Genomic DNA, 19673 nt, shown 5'->3' with positions numbered 1-19673 from the left:
AATCGGCAAATGGCTCCTCTTGGAGAGCGAGGACTGACGGAAACGGGCACTAGACTCGTTCATGAAAGACCACCAGATGTGCAGAACGGTGCCTTCGAGGAGACGGAGCAAAAGCACATCTCGCCGAATCCCCCGTTGCAGAGACCCATGTACGCGGTACTCGTAGAGGGCTCTAAGAAGTCAGACAGAAGTGGCTTTCTATGTCGTCCCCAAGGCCGCTGGGGCCCCCTCAGCTGTGTTTGCGAGCGGAACCGCTTACGAGGGAAGTGGGAAACAGGGAAGACAAATGAAGTGAGCGAAAGCCACTTCCTGTCGCCTCCCGCGTAACGTCTTGGGGTCCTCAGCGCTCCATTCTTGTAGTATATGGTGCGGTGTTTCGCGGGTCTCGGGGACCACTGCTATACGTTTTTTTATAGTGGCGCAACCGGAAGTTTGCGGACCCCCGTTTTTCCGCAGCCGTCCTGCAAAGGTCGGGTCTTTTATGCCGTCGCTGCTGTTTCCAGAAAAGAATCTGACAGCCGAACTCGCTGGAGGAATGCGCGGCGCGGCTCCGCTCGGCAAATCACAAAGGGTGTCTGGGCTGGTCCCGTCGTCCTCTCAGCGCTTGGGGGCGCCCTCTGTGTACAAGAGGGGGGTTTAGACGCGGCACCCGTCTTCCTGATCACGCGGCTGTTTTGGGAGAGAAAACAGTGGCATTTTGAGGCTTCCTTCTCTTTGCGTGCCTCGCCACACGATGGCTTCTGACTAAAAACAGTCTGTGGGGGAGAACTCCGTTCGCAGTGCTCTGAGGCAGTGGACGACACAGGACAGGATGTAGTGAAACTGCGTTTTCGATATCCAGCACTCCACAAGTAGTCGATCCTTTTCGCACGTGGTCTCCACGCGAGTTTGCATCTGAAACGACACCCGCGTCGTCACGTTGTGTCTCATTTTCGTGGTTCTCCCACTTTCCCACTCTTCCCCATCCTCGTAGCAACGAACGCGTTTCCTCGCGTTCAGCTCTTCCGAAATTCGGCTGCTCTCGTCGGTGACGTAGCTCCCTCTTTGCGAATGCGCGTTTCGTCACTCTGGACCTCTGGGCTTTCTCGTCCGATTTCCCCGCTCTTTTCCTCTACGCTTTCCCCGCTGCCGTCGTTCTGCCAGATTTCCCGGCCGTTCTTGTTTAAACCAGGCTGCACCACTTTCGCGTGGTCATTCCCCGCGCGGACGAAGCAAAGCCGGCAGCCTCTCGATTCGATTCTTGTTTTTGTCTGGCACTTTTATTGTCCGCTTTTCCAGGCGCTCTTCGGTACGTGCAAATGTCTGTTTCTGTAACTGTCTGTGCATATAAAGTTGTGCAGATGTAGAGGCATGCGTAGGTGGATGTCTATGGCGTCAAATATTAGCGCTGTCGTCTCTCGTCCATCGGTTTCCAGTCGCCTTTTTGCCAGAGTTCATGACATCTGGTGTCACTTTTACGTTCGCACTCAATCCCTTTGTCGCTTCCCCTGGTTCCACACCACACCTTGCGTTTTTCCTCGGCCGCGTCCGCCGCGAGGCGTCTCGTATCAGTTGCCGAACACTCCACCTTTCCGCGCTGCTTCTCTCCAAAGAACGAGGCGGCTTCCGTCTTTCCTGCAAAGAGACCCTTCCCTTTTGTACGTTTTTTCGCGACGGCTTTTTCCACGAGAACCGACAGTGGTACACACTTGATGTCTACGCTCTGCGACACACAGACGCGTGCACGGATACAGACGTGCGTCGCCTCCTTTTTGCCTCGGAAAAGCTGGGAGCAGCGAGAGCACGCGCCTCTGAAGCAACCGCGCAAGGAACGCTCCGGTAGCCACCCGAAGTCGCTTCGCTTGCCTGTGGACACTCGGTTCATCTCGATTTCTGCGAGGCTCGACGCACTTTGTCTCTGCGGACGCGACGTGCATGCGCCACGCGCCCAGGGAACTTTGCTCAGCCTTTTCTGTGCGGCAACTTCGAAAATGAATCGCACTGCTTCCCTATGCTCACCGCCCGCTCTCTGTCTCCCTCGCCCACTCATGGCTCTTCGTCTCAGCTCGTGCGTCGGTTGACTCTCGCAGTCTGTCTGCTCTCTCCGTCAAGCTGTGCTGTGCCTGTTTGTCGCGGGTCTTTCCCCAGAAAGGCGACGCACGCGTAGACACGTGCTTCTCCCAATCTTCCTTCGAGAGGTTGTGTGGTTGGGCCTTTCCACCTCCCTACACTGGGGCGCCAGAAATCTTTTCGCGGGACTGATCGCCCAAGACAGGGACGAGTTTCTCCCGTTCAGCAGAGCGGAGAAACGCTTGAACGCAGCGCGTCTGGGCGACTCTCCGAGCGACTGCTCCCGTGTCTTTCTACCACGTTTTCGTGTGCTTTCAAGAGTGCCCTCTGTGGTCGAGCGGTAATCGCTCTCAACCGACACAGGCTCGTCGTTTCCGGCTGTACAGGTTTTCTCGCTTCTCCCCGTTCTTTTCCCCCTTTCCGTGCTTCCTGTATTCTCGATCAACAGAAAAGAATCCCTCCCTGGACTCGCTGCTGGTCCCGCGCCTCGCCGTCTCACGTTCTGCGCTTCCTGTCGGAATCGTTTGCCAGCTTTTCCACTCCACCCTTTCCGCCCTCGCGGTGTCTAAACACTGCCGTCTACGCTGCCTGCTTTCTTCTTCCTTCGTCTTCTTTCTGCTCCGCACACCTCGCCACTTTGCCGTCTCTTCGCGCTTCTTTTCCTCTGCCTCAGGCTCCTTGTCTGCACGAGCACACACCTTTTCTTTCGTGTCGCTTCCCCGGCTTTCGTTTCTCCCTCGCACTCGTCCCCTCTCTCTCTCTCTGCTCCGTCTTGCACTTGGCGGCTTCGGCGCTCGACTCTCGTCTCTCCCCGTCTGCTGCGCTCACGTGGCACCTCGCGCGCTCTCTGGCTGGGAACTGACGGGCGCGAGCCAGCAGCGACTGCCACAAGCCTCTCGGCTTCTAGGCGAGAGGACACCGCGTACCAGCGGTCCTCGTTGTCTCTCCTCGCGCGAAAATGGGCGCTTGCATTTCCAAAAATAGTTCGGCTCGCGTTTCACGGTACGCAGATGCTTTTCGTGTTCACTGGTTCGTAGCGCCTGCATGGAAACCCACAGCTGTCGACGAGCTGTACAAATGCCGTACTATTCACTTTGGTTGTCGCAGCCCCCATGCTAGTCTGTACGGAGTACTTGGGTGTGTGTGTCACTCCAATTTCTGCCGCACTAGGCACACCGGCTTCGGGTGGGTGAACTCGAAGCAGATGGGCTGCGCTGTCAACTCGAAGCTGCTTGGTCACGAGCTCGTGCGGCCGAGCTGGAACAGACAAACGCTCGTTTCGAGCGGTCACTCTTTTTCGTTCTTGGGGAAAGCCGACGTGAAAGCAGAGAGAGGGAGGAGGGGAATGTGGAAATCTCGCTTCTTCGGGAGGAGTGTGTGCAGTCTTGCGGGATGCCGACCTCCCTTAGAGCGCACATGGTATCTCCTGTTCCGACTGGGGACTCCCTCGAGTGTACGTACAGCTGACGTAACTGGGTACTGTATGTTCCGTGTGCGCGTCCAACACAGACTCGTTTTCCTTTGGAGCCTTCCTCGACGAAGGCGTTCTCTGGGGTGACAGGTCGGTCCTCTGTGGTGTGGCTCACTGGAAGGTTTATTGATCCCTTCCGAAGTGTGCCCGCGTCTTCGCGTCTGGCAAACACTCGCCCTCATCTGTCTCCTTTCCTCCGAGTCTCTTTCCTGCCCTCATTTGTAGGTCTTCTGCTCTGTCCGCCTCGAAACAAACAGTTGCGGCCAGTGCACCGCCAGGAGCGGCAGGCGACGAGACCTCTGCGACGGGTGCTGCCGAAGAAGCTTCGAGGAACTCCCTTGCCAGGTACGTTGGGTTTCTTCTCGTGTGTGTCTCTGAAAAACGTTGGTGCGTCGTTCTGTCTCTGGTGTGTCAAGAAAGACGGGGAACGCATCCTGCAGACGCGGAAAGCGAATCGAAGAGATGATGCGTTTTCTGGCCGTGTCCGTTTCGGGAGACGAAAGTCCGTGTGAGGGAGGGCCATGTATCGAGAGCAAAACTCTATAGGCCGGAAAACACGCGGGCAGGTATGAAAAACCACGGATTTCGAGGAAGAGATGACAGGCCGTGGATGCCCGCCTTCCCTTGCTTCGTCGCTTTGGTTTGCTGTCCCTCCCTCGCTGCCTGTGGTCCAGTAGTAACGGAACCGCTGCGGCAGGTGAGGACATAGAAGAAGCTCGAGAGAGTGTTTCCGAGAGTGAAGAGACGCATGCGTTCAGCCGCATGCAATGTGCGGGACGCCACGGATCCGAGCATTCAGAGCAGGAAGAGACGGACTGTGAAGACGCAGCTGCACAGAGGAAGAAGAAAGGCAGTCGTCCTTCTCATTTTGGTCGAAGAGAGACTCGCGCAAACTCACAGAAGACCTTTGGAGAAGCGTGTAGCCGTTTTACGACTTTTCCGAGAAAGCGGGGCTTGCCCGCGCCTCTTGAGGGAAGCGCAGTGTCGGGGTGCTTGCCAGGTAACCGAGAAAGGCTCTGCAGATCTCCCGGCCACTCGAGGGAAGCGACTGGAAAGGCTGGGCCTTATAGAAGACCGGACGAGCGCGAAGAGAAGTGGGTTCAGAGCGCTCGTGCTCCACTTGGAAAACAGAGTTCTAGGGAAACGACATCTCTTCTCCGTTCTGAACGCGGCTCGGGCTCTGTCGCTCTCCTCAGTATCCCCTCTGATCACTGTCAACTGCACGTGAGTCGCCACGCAGATCGCCGCACTTTGGAGGAGCCTTCGGTCGTCCAGAGCTGTCGAACGCCGCGCATGTGTGGTGCCTCGCCTTGCCTGGAGAAGGAACACGAGGAAGACAGGCAGGGAGGAAGTGAGTGCGAGAGAGGCAGGCGCATATGTTGCTCTCCAAGCCTCTCTTCTCCGAGACGAAGAGAGCCAGCGGAGAGAAGAGTGAGACAGCGGAGAGTCTCGACGCGTCTCTCGAGCTCGTCTTCCCCGTGTGACCCATTGCGAGAAACTCCCTGTTCCTCGCCGTCTCCATCACCTCGCGTCGTCGAAAACGCTCTCTCTCGCCGCAAAAAAGAAGCCCAGACCGCGCCCGTTCCGCTGGACATACACTCGGCGAGTTCGCATTCCAGCTTCCGTCCCGCAAGACGGCCAGAAAGGGAAGTGAATCGTCCCCGGATCGAGAGACGCCGCTTCGGTCCACAGTCTGCACAGAGGAAAGCACAGGACCGAAGAGAAGCTGCGAGGCTTTCGCCGAACGCCTGGAGGGGGAGAGAAAAGGCTGCCCAACGAGAGAGAGAGGAGAGGGAGAAGGAAGAGAATGCGGGCGAGGCGAGAAACACGACGGCTTCGTCTCTCCAGTCTGTGGTGGAGGCCTTTGAACGTACGGTGACGCTTCTGGTGTCTCTCCGGGCAGGAGCGCAGGACGAGAAGACTGGATGCGACAAGAATCCTGGAGAAAGCGGCCAGTTTGAGGAGGCGGACAGTGCGTCTCTCTTGAGAAAACGGAGACAGGCAGAGCTCTCTTCGACTGCCGCTCTCACAGTCGGCGCAGTGTCTGCAGCAGCAGCGACGGCGACAGCTGCGAGCGCGCTGCAGCCTCTCTCGGTATTCTTTTTCTTCGCTCTTTTGCTCTTCTTCACACTCTTCCTCAGAGACGCAAACTGAAGGCCGCTCCTCTCGGTGGGGTGAGAGACCCTTGACCAGAGACGTTTGGGATGGAAACACGGAGGCGCGAAGTGGAGACGAACGTGGAAGGATTTCCACTTCAGTTGCCTCTTCTTCTTTTCTTAAATACGCGTCAGCCAAGGAACACCCGGAGCGATTGGTGAGAAGACGTCGGCACCTGCGCTGTCCGGCGCCGGCATCAGGAGCGCCAAAGTCATCGATACTCGATCCGGCGGGACGCGGCAAACGTCGCTTCTCGCGACAGGAGAGAGGCAGCATGTTTGCTGTTCTTCGTCTCGCCCTTTGCTTCTGCTCCGACGCTGCGAGCAGCTGGGCCGCGCGGTCGTTTGTCGACGAACTTCGGCCGCGTTTCTATCCTCCGGTTTTAGGTGACTCGGAGAAGACGGTGCAGGGCAGAAGAGCGCGGGAGGTTGCAGGGGCAGGAGGCAGAAACACAGAGCGCGGGGAAGAAGGACGAAGAAGCGCAGGTTGCGAAAGCCGAGGAGGAACACACGTTGGACGGGAGAAGAGAGACGGATAGGAGCGGGGAGGCCCCGAAGCACGAGCGAAAGGGAGGGGAAACGGTAGACATGGCGAGGAGTGAGAAGGGAGGAACGAAGGAGAAAGTAGAGAGAGGAGAAACAACGGAAAGGGTGCAGCACGGGGCAGGGAGGCCCGAAGAGAAGGCGGAGGCGCGAATTAGGAGGGGACATCAGGATTTTCGAGAGACGAAGATTCCCCTGATTCTCCACATCTGGAACACTGAACTCGACTCCAGTTGTGAGATGCAGGAAAGAAACTGGAGCCCTCTGTATGACTGATGGATACTTCGTCCGTTCTCCGTTCTGCTGTCCATCTGAAGAAGGAAGTTGAAGAACGCTGGAAGAAAGAGTCCGAAGAGATCTGCGAAGCGTCGCTTTTTTGTCTCCGAGAAGAGCCAAGACCGAAAGCTTGTCCGTCTCTTTTCCGACGCTTCGCTCTGGACACACGTCTCTCGGGTGTTTCCTTCTCCCCACAGCGAGTTGAGACCTGCATTCTTCTTTGCCCACTTGCTGTCCCTTCGCAAAACTCGTCTTTCGGGCACTCTTCTCCTCGCCGCTCGCCTCGTATCCGTTCTCTTCCACCGTTCCTCTTCCCTGTTCGCAGTCAAGCCTTCCGTTCCGCGGATTCGTGCTTCTGTCTTGCGGCTGCGACTTCGTCGGCGCCGTTTCTGCAGGCGCGTCTCCTCACGTCTGTTTCTTGTTTCCAGGGTAGACGGAACGCGAGCCTCCGCAGCGGAGTTGGAGAGAGCTCCGGACGGTGTGTGCCCAGACCGCGAGGAACCGGGGACGGCGAACGCCGAGCAAGGAGGCGTGACAGAGAAGAAAGACACTAGAGAGACACTGGCAGGGATGAACTCTCCCAAGACTCTGGAGGCGGAGGCGCAAGAGGACGACCTCAAGCGCGAAGCGCCGAACCAGGACGTTCCCTCTGAGGCTCCAGAAGGCCCGAAAGAAAAACCGTAAGTTTCGATTCGTGACTGACTTCGACCTGCTGGACTCACAGACGCAGACTCACCTTCCAGTGAGGCAGCATTCAGTGCGACCAACGTAACGACATCTCACTTCTCGCAGCTTGTGTCCGCCTTCCCTTTTTCACACACATTCTCCATTTGTTGAGTCACATGCTGTGTTCCAAGTCAGTGCATTTGTGTATACTTTCATGTGCAAGTCCATGCGTATCTGTCTGTATATACAGTCTGCTAGAGCTGTATCCATCAAATCCATCCATATCTCCATCCATCCATCTACTCATTTGTTTCTAGATATCTATCTAGATCTGTATCTTGGGTTTGTGGTGGCTGCCGTTGGGGACTCGTTTATTAGGGTGTTTCTTTTCTGGACGTCTTGAGTTCGACGGAAGAGCCGTGTCTGTCTGCAGCGGCGGAGACCGGAAACCGGCGCAGAAGGCGATTCTGAAGCAAGATGACTCGCACACGGAGGAAGAGAAACTCAACGTAAGCGGCTTCTCTACAGAGCGCCGACTCTGCAGAACTTGAGTGTTCTGACGTTTTTATCCTCAGGGTTTAAGGTGTTTCACAGACTTGAGCAGTTTATACGCAGATCTGTCACCCTCTGTCCATATATACAAATATATATATATATACAAATATATATATATATACAAATATATATATATATACACACACAAATATATATATATATATATACAAATATATATATATATACAAATATATATATATATATATATGTATATGTCTAGGGGTTGGTTTTGAGTCAGAAGCGTGCGTGTGTTTTTTCACGGGGAAGAACACCACATCTTCAGGCAAGATGCGAAGACACATGCGTTGTTTCTCTTCTTTCTCGCAGAAATGGGCACCTGGATCGACATTCATCTTTACCTTTATGCACGCGTGTATAGTCCGTGCTTTGTTCCTCCGGCGGACGTTTGTGGTGTCTTCTGAACGCTGTCACGTTGAAGAAGATGCGTTTCTGCTTTTTTTTTTCAGGCGCACCTGGCATATCGCGAGAAGACGCCTGCAGACTTTGCGCTGATCCAAGACAGCCTGAAGGCGAATCTTGTCTGCTCCTCTCTGAATGAGGGAGAAATCGACGCTCTCGCAGTCGCGATGCAGTTCTTCACCTTCAAGAAAGGCGACGTGGTGACCAAGCAGGGCGAACCTGGTGAGTTTTAGCAGGGACTTCGACTTTCTCCGGAGAACTCGGAATTTCCAGGGTGTAATGAGTGTCTTTGGGCCATCTTCAGAAAAAAACAGCTCGTCGTGTATTGGGTCTATCACCATCTTAGTCCGCCTACGCCTTCACGCAGTTCGCCGCGCGTTCAACAGGTGGAGACGTCTGCCTCAACGGGGGAGGACCCTGTGAATTGGACGCGAGAGACAGATCGGCTTGAGAGTGTCCGAGACCGAGAAGTGCATATCTGAAGTCGAAAAGAGCCTTTGTGTGACCTAAATACTGAGCAGGACTCCAGTTGTGAGGTGGACAGACAGCCCAGTTCTTCGCGATTGGTGTCCACCATCACTTCACTCGACTGAGAGAGCGAGAAGAGCGCTGACTTTCAATATCCCGCGACATCAATGCTGTTCCATTTCGATCCGCGTCGCCTCGGCCTTTTCGACTCTTTTTTGTTCTCTGTGGATTCTCTGTTCCGTCGTCTCCCTCCAGGAAGCTACTTTTTCATCATTCACAGCGGGACGTTTGACGTGCTCGTCAACGACAAGCGCGTTAATGCGATGGACAAGGGAAAAGCCTTTGGAGAAATCGCGCTCATTCACAACACCGAAAGATCTGCGACGGTTGTCGCAAGCTCCACAGAAGGTGCCCTCTGGGGTGTCCAGCGTCACACTTTCAGGTGCGAAAGAATTTCAGGACACCCTGTGTCGGTGACGCAAGACACTGCTTTTTTTTCTACTTCTGCCTGGTTCTTTCTCTCTGTATCAGCGTCTCCTTCTCTCCAGCTCTGGATCTCTATGTACCTCTGGCATGCGTTGACGAGCGGATAAGAGCATCTCCGAACGTAGCTTTACCGGAAAAGATGCGTCCAAACGTGCAAGTGTGTATTTGCTTCCGTTCGTCTGAGAGTTGAAAGGGAGGGAGCCACCACTGCTGGAGAGAAGAGAGGGAGGAAGGCGAGAGAACACGGTGAAGAGGAGGAGCAGTCGATTGCCTTCGTGACGCCTGTGTTGTCAGCGAGAGACACACAGAATCAGTCAGGTGCGTGTCAAGGGAGAGGCGTGGGGTGAAGTGAATGCCTCCTGCCTTTTTGCGTCTCCTTTTTTTCTTCATTTGCTGTTCTTGAAACTCCGCTGCCTCCGGCGGAGAGAACAAGCAAAGGGATACGCGTTTCCGCGGCGTTGCCGGTTTCTCCAAAACACACCTTTTCTCTTCGAGTGGCGGTGTCTTCTTCCAGAGAAACGCTGAAGCAGCTGAGCAGCCGAAACTTTGCGGAGAACAGACAGTTTTTGGCCTCCGTCAAGTTCTTCGAAATGTTGACAGAGGCGCAGAAAAACGTCATCACCAATGCGCTGGTCGTGGAGAACTTCAAGCCTGGACAACCCATTGTGAAGGAAGGCGACGCAGGAGACGTCCTCTACATCTTGAAGAGCGGCAAAGCGAAGGTCTCCATCGGCGGACGGGAGATCCGCATGCTGCGGGTGAGAAGAAGAAACCTTCAGAGAAGAAGACGGAGGGGAGAATCGGGAAGGAGAGGAGGACGGACGGAAGAGGAAGACGAAGAAGGAAGGGTGTAACACAGGACAAAGGAAAAGAAGGAGATAACGAGAGAGGACATGGAAGGGAAGAAGAAAATGGCGTGGAAAACGCAAAGAGGAGAGGTGAACAAAGCTTTCAAGACTGGGGTTGCGTCTGTCATGCCTTGCGTCGAGTTCAAAGGTCCGGCGACTCGCGGGAGTTGAAGATCGCGTTTTTTCGAAAAGTCGTTCTTACCACACGAGGAGAAAGTCGTTCGTTTTGGTTGAAGATCCTGGTGATACCGTGGAACAGGCTCGGTAGTTGCCGGACGCGAATCCGTCGTCCAGCTTCCCCGCACCCCTCTAGTCAAATCGAACGCATGTCCTCGAGATGTAAAGACGTACAGTTCATCACGGAACCGCGAAAAAACTTCACTCGTCGGGAGTCTTCTGCTTTCCCCCTCCCCCCCTGCAGAAAGGCGACTACTTCGGAGAGCGCGCGTTGCTGTACAAAGAGCCGAGGAGCGCAACCATCACGGCAGAAGAGTTCACCGTCTGCGTGTCGATCGGCCGCGAGCTGCTGGATCGCGTCTTGGGAAATCTGCAGCACGTTCTGTTCAGAAACATCATGGTCGAGGCTCTGCAGCAAAGCAAAGTCTACGAATTGTTTCAAGGCGACCAGCTGAGCAAATTGATCGAAGCGGCCGTGGTGAAGGACTACGGCGCAGACTACGTCATTCTGGATAAGGAAAACAAGACGAAGGTGAGTGCCCAGAGATCTACTCGATGTGCATCTCTCGGTCTTAGTGAAGTGACAGAAAGCGGAAACTGGGGACAGAGGATGTATGTACAGCTCTCTCCCGCCTGGCGTTTGGGCCAGTCGATCGTCTTCTCGCTCGTTGCCGGTGGTGACACTCCTCAACACGAGGAGCAAACTTTCCTTGTGGCTGGAGCTGCCGACGTCGCAGAGGCTCGCGCGCAGATGGCAAGAAGCGGGGTCTCTGCGCAGCTCGAGAGAGATGGGGGTGAAGTTAACCGGCAACTCGACGATGAACAAAGTGCATGCGTCGACGTGTCAGTGCATGCGCGTGCATGCGCGGCAGGCTGAGTACGCAGAGCGTAGCTGTTAAGATAGAAATGCTCGCTGCACACATGCATGTGGAGCAGGTTTTGAAAGAGGGGAGATGCGAATAATTGCGCCTGGGAAGACGACGCCGTTGCTACAGAGGGAACTTTCCTTTTGTATCGCCGGTTGCCGTTCTTCTGTTTGTCGGCGATTCCTTCCGATGGCTTATTCGTTGCACTTGACATCTTCTGAACTGCTTTTTACTTTTGAAAGGCTCAAGGAATGTCGATCGAGTCATAAAAGCAGATAAGGAACGGAAGAAGGTTACGGAAGAAAGTCGCATGACATCTTCGAGGACGCACCGTCTCGCAGAGAGAGTGTAGAATCCAGCTTTGACAAGAAGGTTCAAAACAGCTTCGCAGACGACACTCTCTCTGGCTTGTCTTTCTCTTTTTTCAGGGAATTCGCTTCTTCTTTGTCCTCGAAGGAGAGCTGTCGGTGTACGCCTACGCACAAAATCCAGCGACGAAAGAGGAAGAACGGAAGCTCGCAGCGACTCTGAAACGCGGCCAAGCATTCGGTGAAGAATACGTCCTTAATCCCACTCGACCTTTCAACCACTATGTCAAAAGTGTCGGCCCTTGCAAGGTAAACAGAGGCTTCACGTCTCCCCAAAGGAAACGACCTTTTCTTGAAACAGTTCACCGTGCATGCACATGCTTATGCACAGATTATATATATATATATATATATATATATGTATATATGTATATATATATATATATATATATGTATGTATATGTGTATGTATGTGCATACATGCCAGTACAGGTATACATATGTATGGCACGACTGTGTATGGTACACATACAGATGGCGTAGGCACGGTCGAGACAAATGAGTCGATGCGTCTGGAGAGGAGGAGTTGTTTTGAAGAGACTTCGTTTTTTGCTTGGTTTCCCGTTCAGCTCGCTCTGTTTACTTCGTCCGTGTTGACGGCGACTTTGGGAGGCGAAGACATCGATGAGACGCTGGACTTCAATAACAAACGCGCGATTATTCGGAAGATGTACATTTTCAGATATCTGTCAGATCACCAAATGACGATGCTCATCAAAGCTTTCAAAACTGTCAGGTGAGGACAGCTGCAAACTTCTCAGCTGGACTGGGTGAGACAGCCCAGAGTGCTGGGAACTTCAACATCTTTCACGCGATCTATCGAGAAATGCCAGGCTCTTATGCCCGCGAGAGATTTCCGGATCGCACAGCGACGTGGAGACAAAAGTGTGTTCGCTGGGGCGGTTCCCTCCGAGTTTCTCTTCTCTTCATTCCGTGTGTCGCCCTGGCCTTGCGCTCCTCGCACCTTGTTTCTTTTCGAACTTCTGCGTTCCCTGTGGTGCTCTGCTTGCACGCCTCTACGCCGCTTCAGTCTGTCCTCTCTGCGTTCTTGTCTTGCGAAAATCGGCGGCTCTTCTCGATTCTCTCCGTGTCGACAGATACATGTCGGGAGAGTACATCATCAAAGAAGGCGAACGCGGCACACGGTTCTTCATCATCAAAGCCGTAAGAGAACTCCGGACTTCCCCTGCATTCTCTGATCCCAAGAGGTTCCCCTTGCCAACACAGAGGCCTCACGTTTTCCGACATTCTGCGTCCCCCTCCAGCTTCACTCTCGTCTTACTCTCTCTTTACGTACACAGCTTTCTGTCGAAGCGGCACGTGTATTTTCATAACTATACATAACAATAGAGATATCCATACATATTTAAATAGATATTTATAAATATAGACACATGTAACTATAACGATGTGTTGCATGCAAGAGGAACCTCGGTCCGTCTGATGCGCGGGGCTGCTGAAGAAGCAGATCTACAAAGGGACATCGTTTTTCACTCACACAACGCTCTAAGTGAAATTCCTGTACAGAGACACCTGTGGCGTCTCTGTGCTCGTGTACGCGTGAAATCCGTGCAGGCGCCCAGGTCGAGATGCTATACATATACGTATATGTGTATATGCATGTATATGTATGTATATGCATGTATATGTATGTATATGCATGTATATGTGTGTATATGCTTGTATATGTATGTATGTATGTATATGTATGTATGTGCATATGCATATGTATGTATGTGTGTATGTGCATGTATTTGCGTGTGCTTGTGGCATTTGTGTATGTGTGTGATTAGGGTGAAGTTGCGATTCTGAAGAACAACAAGCGCCTCCGCACCCTCGGCCGCCACGACTATTTTGGGGAACGGGCGTTGCTGTACGATGAGCCTAGGACGGCCTCTGTGTGCGCCAATTCTGCGGGGGTCGATCTCTGGGTCGTCGATAAGTCGGTTTTCAACGAAATCATCAAGGTAAGGGAGATGCGTTCAGAGAAGCGACGGGGGGACGATTATGCCGCCCTGCACGCCTCTCGACGGAGCGGCACATGCAGCAGCCTCTGGGCGGAGAAATGGAGACACGGAGAGGAGAAAGTGGTGACAGAAAAAGGCAGTGGAGGAGGAAAGATGTCGCAGCGGATTGAGTGAGAGACTCAGAAAGAGCATAGCTAACGCAGAGAGGTGGAAACCACTAAATTCAGAAAGGAGACGAATTTCCGCAGACCTACCACGAGTCGGTCTCGCCTCGTGAGGAAGGAAGCGCTGGAGGTAGCGGTCTTCTTCTCACGTCTTTTTTAGAGACGAGACGAAAACTCAGATTGGAGCTCTCTTGAGAAGCTAGCGAAAGACAACCACTGGTCTCGCGCGACCTCAAACACTGCCGGCGTTGTGCCGGACGCAGAGGGACAGCCAGACTGGAAACGCGACCCGTCCGGTCAGCGAGCTCCCGTTCGAACAAAGCGGCCGTGAAGAGAGAGGAGAGCGAAAATTGTGTCGGGAAAGGACGCACTTCTTTTCTTTGCAGGGGCCTATGCTTGCTCACTTGGAGGAAAGAATCCGCATGCAAGACACCAAGGTCGAGTTCCAGGACTTGCAAGTGGTCAGAGTGGTCGGCAGAGGTAGGTCTTGTTCTGTCAGCGACTCCCCTGCGGCTTATATTCGGGTTCCCCGTTCCGTCGTTAGTACGAGCGGTAACGGGCAACCACACCTCCCAGTCGTCGAGCGTGGTGGAAGAAGTGGAGAACGCGAAGGTGAAAGGAGGGAAGTCTCGTCTTTGTCATGCAACGCCACTAGATCCCAACAGAAGCTTGACTCTCTGCTCCACTTTACAGCTTGGGGTTTCTTCTCCTCAAGACCGCAGCTGTCCGTTTGTATCGTCCACGAGCAATAAGCTCCAGCGTATCACGCCGAGTTGAAGGTAGCTGCTCACAGGCCGTCGCGAACCTCCAGAGCGGCTTCGAAGGCTTCTTCGTTTGTGGGAGCAGACTGAAAGACGCCTTCGAGGGCGGTGAACATCTCGGCTTTTCCTGCTGGGCATGCAGTGTTTAAATGCAGTTTGCATGCGCAAGTGTGGAACACGCTTGTGCGTTCTTTTCCCTGTTCCTCAGGAACCTTCGGCACCGTTAAGCTCGTGCGCCATGTGCCGACAGATATTCGCTATGCGCTCAAGTGTGTCTCAAGGCGAAGCGTCATCGCTCTCAGTCAGCAACAACACATTCGCCTGGAACGAGAAATCATGGCGGAAAACGACCATCCTTTCATCATTCGGCTAGGTAAGACCATGCATGCCTCGAGCTCCCCCTGCACGACTCCTCCGTTCCGTGACGGGAGAAGGACAAAATCTTCCCTTTTATATTTATTTATACACGTTTATCTAAATTTGTCTACATCTCGCTCTCTGTCTTTCTGTCCATATATATATATATATATATATATGTATTTGCAAGACACATGACGAGACATGCAGGGGCGCCGCATAGTTGAGACAGGTGCACGCGACCTTTGCAGAAACATTTTTTCTAGGCGTTCTTGTCGCAGACGTGTGATTTGTGGTTTCTGTCTTTCTGCTCCGTCCTCGTGAGGGCGCTGCAGTTTCTTTTCCACTTGTTCTCGTCTTCAACGCCTCTCGTTCCCCGCCGAGTCCCCGCCAGTTCCAGGTGCTGACGCTCGGTGTCTGCGCAAGCCGCAGTTGGCTAGTCGTTTGTTTTTGTTGGCTGCTCTCGTGCCACAGAACGCCTTTGAGGTGCTCAGCAGGAACAAAGACCTTTGCCGTCGGTTTCAATCGTGACGGAGTTCGTTTACCTCCCCTCTTCGGAATAGGGTACTGCTGCTGTTCTCTCTCCTCTGCATGCAGTGAGGACGTTCCGCGACAAGGAGTTCCTATACTTCCTCACGGAACTCGTCACAGGAGGCGAACTGTACGATGCCATCCGGAAGCTAGGACTGCTTGCTCGGTCGCAGGCCCAGTTCTACCTCGCCTCCATTGTCCTCGCCATCGAGTATCTCCACGAACGAAACATCGCGTACAGGGTGCGAACGAAGTGACCTGCTCTTCGACTGTCTCTGCTCGTGCAAAGAATACGGAAAACGCTGGAATCTGAAAAAAATCCACTTGAACTCGTCCATCTCATTATATATATATATATATGCAGGTGTATGTATATGTATGTGTGTACGTTCAGTGTCTGCACATGAATGGGTATCTATGTTTATGCATCCGTATACATATATACATGTATATATATATATACATATTCGTGTATGTGTTCATTTGCACATGTATGCATGTATGTACGTATATGCGTGTATGCGTGCTTGTCTTTTCTGGAGGGTAGGGTGGTGGACTAGTCGATGGTTTGCGAAGTCCTTTGCTCTGGTATTCCCCTTTTATCGGTTTCCTGGATTTCTTGTGTGTGCGCAGGACTTGAAGCCTGAGAACATTCTCCTCGACAGCCAAGGCTACGTCAAACTCATCGATTTCGGCTGTGCGAAAAAGATGCAAGGTCGCGCCTACACCCTTGTCGGCACGCCTCACTACATGGCTCCTGAAGTCATTCTTGGTGAGAAAAAACTCGCATGCACATTCTGTGCATGCACATCTGTGTATTCCATATATATGTATATATGTGTGTATATGTAGGCATATTTTATGTTTGTATACAATATGTGGAGCGCTCTATTTCATTCTGTGTCTCTGTTTGCGCACATCTGTGAACCTCCTTGTGTCGATGCGTATTCATAGTCCACACACATATATGTGCATACATATTTGTGTATGGATGCGTATGGAAACGTAGATTTGTATTACTGCATTTTCTGTGTATCGCTCTGCCGACGCATACCCGTTGATCTTGTGTATCTTTGTATTTCGAGAACGAGTACGAAAAGAGGGACTTCTGAAACGCTGCGGAGACAACTGCTGTGTTTTTCCGTAAAGTGCAGATCTTTCCATTTGAGAAACGAGAGACTTTTTTTTCGCTGCTCCTCTTAGGCAAGGGGTACACGCTGACGGCAGACACTTGGGCGTTCGGCGTCTGCCTGTACGAGTTCATGTGCGGACCTCTCCCCTTCGGAAACGATGCTGAAGATCAACTGGAAATCTTCCGAGACATTCTCACAGGTGAGCCTCGGATGAGTGTGTCTCAGCGGTTAAGCAAACAAACTTGCGAAGTTGGAGTTTTCAGTACCCCAGCCTGCGCTCTGGATAGGACGCCTTTGTTTCTCCGACAGGCGCGAAGCCGCCTTCGGTTGCATAGATCGAGCGATGCATGACAAGTCCCGTGTGTCTGAATGTCTTTGTTTTTTCAAGGGCTTCTTTGCTTTCGCTTCATCTAGCAGTGTTTTAAAGAAGAGGAAACGGAGGCTGCGTCGTTTCCCTGGTTCCGTCTGCGGTCTATGATTTACACAGACTTCAAAAGAATGTCGTTCAGTTGGACTCTCCTAGACGAACTCTGTAAAGAACTGCACTGTGAAAAATAGCTTTTCCTTCCGACGATTGCCGCCGTTCGTCGCTACTCGTTATCCGAACGCATTCTGTCTTGCGGAACCACCCTCGTTTCTTTTCGTCTTCCGGTTTCCAGGAAAACTCGTTTTCCCGCACTATGTCACCGACCAAGATGCGATCAACCTGATGAAGAGGCTTTTGTGTCGTCTCCCTGAGGTCCGAATCGGATGCTCCATCAACGGCTACAAGGTGGGTGAAGATTCGCCGTTCTGCCGGGCTACAGAGAGTCCGGGGAACTCTGTATGCACGCTGTTTGCCGCGGAATCTGTGTAAAGAATGTGTTTCCCGTTCCTCAAAGCGAAGCTTCCACACCGCTTTTGGTGCACATCAATCTTCTCCCGCTGCCTTTCTCTCTGTCTCTCTCTCGATATATATACATACATGTGTATGTATATGTATATATACGTATGTGCATGTGCGTGTAGATGTGTGTGTGTATATGCAGGGCGGTGCCTGTGCCAACGGTGTGTGTTTGTATCTTGTCATGCTTCGCCTTACATAAGGAGGGGCGCGGGCAGACTTACGTTCCGTTTTGGCGAGGACTGTTCTGGCTTTTTAGGACATCAAGGAGCACGCATTTTTCGGAGACTTCGACTGGGACAAACTGGCAGGTCGTGGCTTGCCGCCACCCCTCGCACCGAAAGGCGAAACCTACGCAGAAGATACTGAACAAGTGAGAAAAATTCCATCTCTCTCCTCATTCACAGGAGTCTCCCACACACACTCTTTGTATGTACAAATAGATATGCATATATATAAATAGGTAGATATGGACATGCATTTTGCCGCATACACACGTAGATGCATCGTATACATCGACGTACATATATGTATGTATGCATGTACGTGTGTGTATAAGTTGTGGTCAGTGTTTTTAACGGAGATGCGCTATTCAAGGATATCTGTTCCTATATACGTGCATAGGATGACTTGATTTTTTGACAGCAGGTTGTTCAGAAGAGATGCAAGGGGGAGGTTGTCGGATTTTTACAGTTAAGATAGAAATGCGTTTGCGTTTTTGTGTGCGTTCCGGTGTGTATGGCGTTCAGTCCTCTTTCGAGCTGGACGAGGATGACACGATCGTTTTGGAAGACGAGTATGACTGGGACAAGGATTTCTGATTTTTCAGCTTAGGTGTTTGTTCCCCGTCAGTGCTGAAAGTGCCGCTCCTTCTCTCTTCTGACTCTTCTGTGGACCTGCAACTTCCTGCATGACGAAACGATCCGTGCATAAGCATGAGCGCGATGTTCCTCGCCCGAAATCCTTCGGCGAGGCCGGAGCCGGTGTCGGGACCGGACAGACGCAGGCAGAACATGAGAGACACACAGCAAACGACCGAAGAGGGAGTCCGTTCGTCCGCGTGTGCGTGAATTAAAACGAGAAAGGAAAGAGACGGCGCTCTGTGCAACCTAAGGAGTCTCGTTCTTTAGCTTTATTCGAGGAAATAGCGAATGATTCCTCTCTCGTGAGAGAAAGTGTGAGAGCACAACGTAGACGTACGTGAGGTTTTGCGTTGCTCCACAATCTAGCGGGAGAGAACATCGGGCATGAGATAGGTGTACGTTTCTCGAAGTCACCGTTTCACGCCATGTTCCCTCTCGCTCTGTTTTCGTGAAAGCGGGCGTGGTCTGGGGAGCATAAAATTGGAGTCGAAGTCTGATTCGATCTGGAAGGACTTTGCTTACCGGACTCAAGCACTGCTTTCTGTAGATACTCATTTCAAAGTTCGTTCCTACTCGTTTCCTCAGTTCAAGTCAACAAATCCTTTGTTCACAGTTTGCGCCGTTACCTTCAGAGGAGCGTACTGACAAGCATCTCTGCGTATTTAGCGGTGCATAACGCACGCACAATAAGCATGATAGGGAGATACGTGTGTGTATAGTATGGGTGACACATGTTTTTATACATATTTATATTTATGTATTTGAGTTTGTGGCCACGGTGCACTACACTACACCAAAATAGCGATGCTGCACGCGTAAAAGACGTCGCTTTTCTCTACGATGGGAGAGTTCAGGAGTGCTTGGGAGGGGCAACTTCGAGGCGAAATCGGATTTTCGGGGTGTGGAAGGCCAAGTTGAATGTGTCGTTTTTCTACAAGGAGCAGAGTCGCAGAAAAGCAAGCCAGCGATGAATTTAGATGTTTGTGTAGCTTGTTGGAATCACAAAATGGCATCTTCGCCAAACCATCATAGAGAAGCAACCATCAAGAATGGAGAGCTGTTTGCCGTCTGCACCGGGAACACGCGTGCACTTTTTCACGCGGCGCGGCACCGCCGTGCAAAGACAAGATTGCGTTCCTTCATCCCCAATTTTGAGCGACATTTGTCTGCACCACTTAGAATGCGCGATCCAGAGTAAAGAGAAACCCGCCAAAACTCATCAGCTTCCACAGCAGCCGTTCACTGGAATTTCACAAAAGAAAGAGTTGAAAGGGTAGTTGAAATCTGGAAATGCTCCCGCTTTCGGGAGTCTCTCAAGGTGGACACGAAGGAACGCTGCCTCTCTGAACACAGTACAAGGAATATAGTCTCTGCAGTTGTGGTTTAAAACTCCAGAGAACTCGAGTGTTTTCCACACCTACACCAAGTGTGAAAAGTGGCCATCCCTTTACCCGTCTTGGTTAACGGAGTTATACCATGTCTTCAGGCCATCAATTAACGGCAAACTCTCGAGGCGTGCCGGTCGCGGACACACGCATGACTACACAAAAAAGGATTTCCCAGGCTTTTCTTGCGCTACTTTCTCGTGTCCAGCAGTTCTGTATCCACGCGAGTACTCATACGGATGACGCTGCAGGCCTCCCGCGTCGTTTTCAGAGAAAACAA

At 52.3% G+C, this 19673-nt stretch overlaps 1 protein-coding gene across 1 annotated transcript; it reads left to right on the top strand.

Moving 5' to 3' along the window:
* Positions 1-702: 702 nt before the first annotated feature.
* PKG (protein kinase G AGC kinase family member PKG) lies at positions 703-18596 on the top strand. The gene is made up of 20 exons (XM_002364337.2): positions 703-3051; positions 3746-3865; positions 6924-7175; positions 7595-7670; positions 8184-8358; positions 8860-9046; positions 9605-9848; positions 10360-10647; positions 11410-11598; positions 11919-12085; positions 12447-12513; positions 13143-13316; positions 13867-13960; positions 14450-14614; positions 15196-15371; positions 15763-15901; positions 16333-16461; positions 16922-17034; positions 17405-17518; positions 17895-18596. Exons 1-20 carry the CDS (start codon positions 3008-3010, stop codon positions 17964-17966), a joined length of 2985 nt encoding a protein of 994 aa, XP_002364378.1. The 5' UTR covers positions 703-3007; the 3' UTR covers positions 17967-18596.
* Positions 18597-19673: the final 1077 nt, after the last annotated feature.

The sequence above is a fragment of the Toxoplasma gondii genome, chromosome XI (genome assembly GCF_000006565.2).
Source record: "Toxoplasma gondii ME49 chromosome XI, whole genome shotgun sequence".
In the NCBI taxonomy this organism is placed as follows: Eukaryota; Apicomplexa; class Conoidasida; order Eucoccidiorida; family Sarcocystidae; genus Toxoplasma; species Toxoplasma gondii.
This window is presented reverse-complemented; position numbering and strand designations above follow the sequence as displayed.

Coding starts and splice junctions, on each gene's coding strand:
- PKG (XM_002364337.2), top strand. CDS start 3,008: ATGGGCGCTTGCATTTCCAAAAATAGTTCGGCTCGCGTTTCACG. Junction 9,047..9,604: donor GTCCAGCGTCACACTTTCAG/GTGCGAAAGAAT, acceptor GTCTTCTTCCAG/AGAAACGCTGAAGCAGCTGA. Junction 12,514..13,142: donor GGTTCTTCATCATCAAAGCC/GTAAGAGAACTC, acceptor GTGTGTGATTAG/GGTGAAGTTGCGATTCTGAA.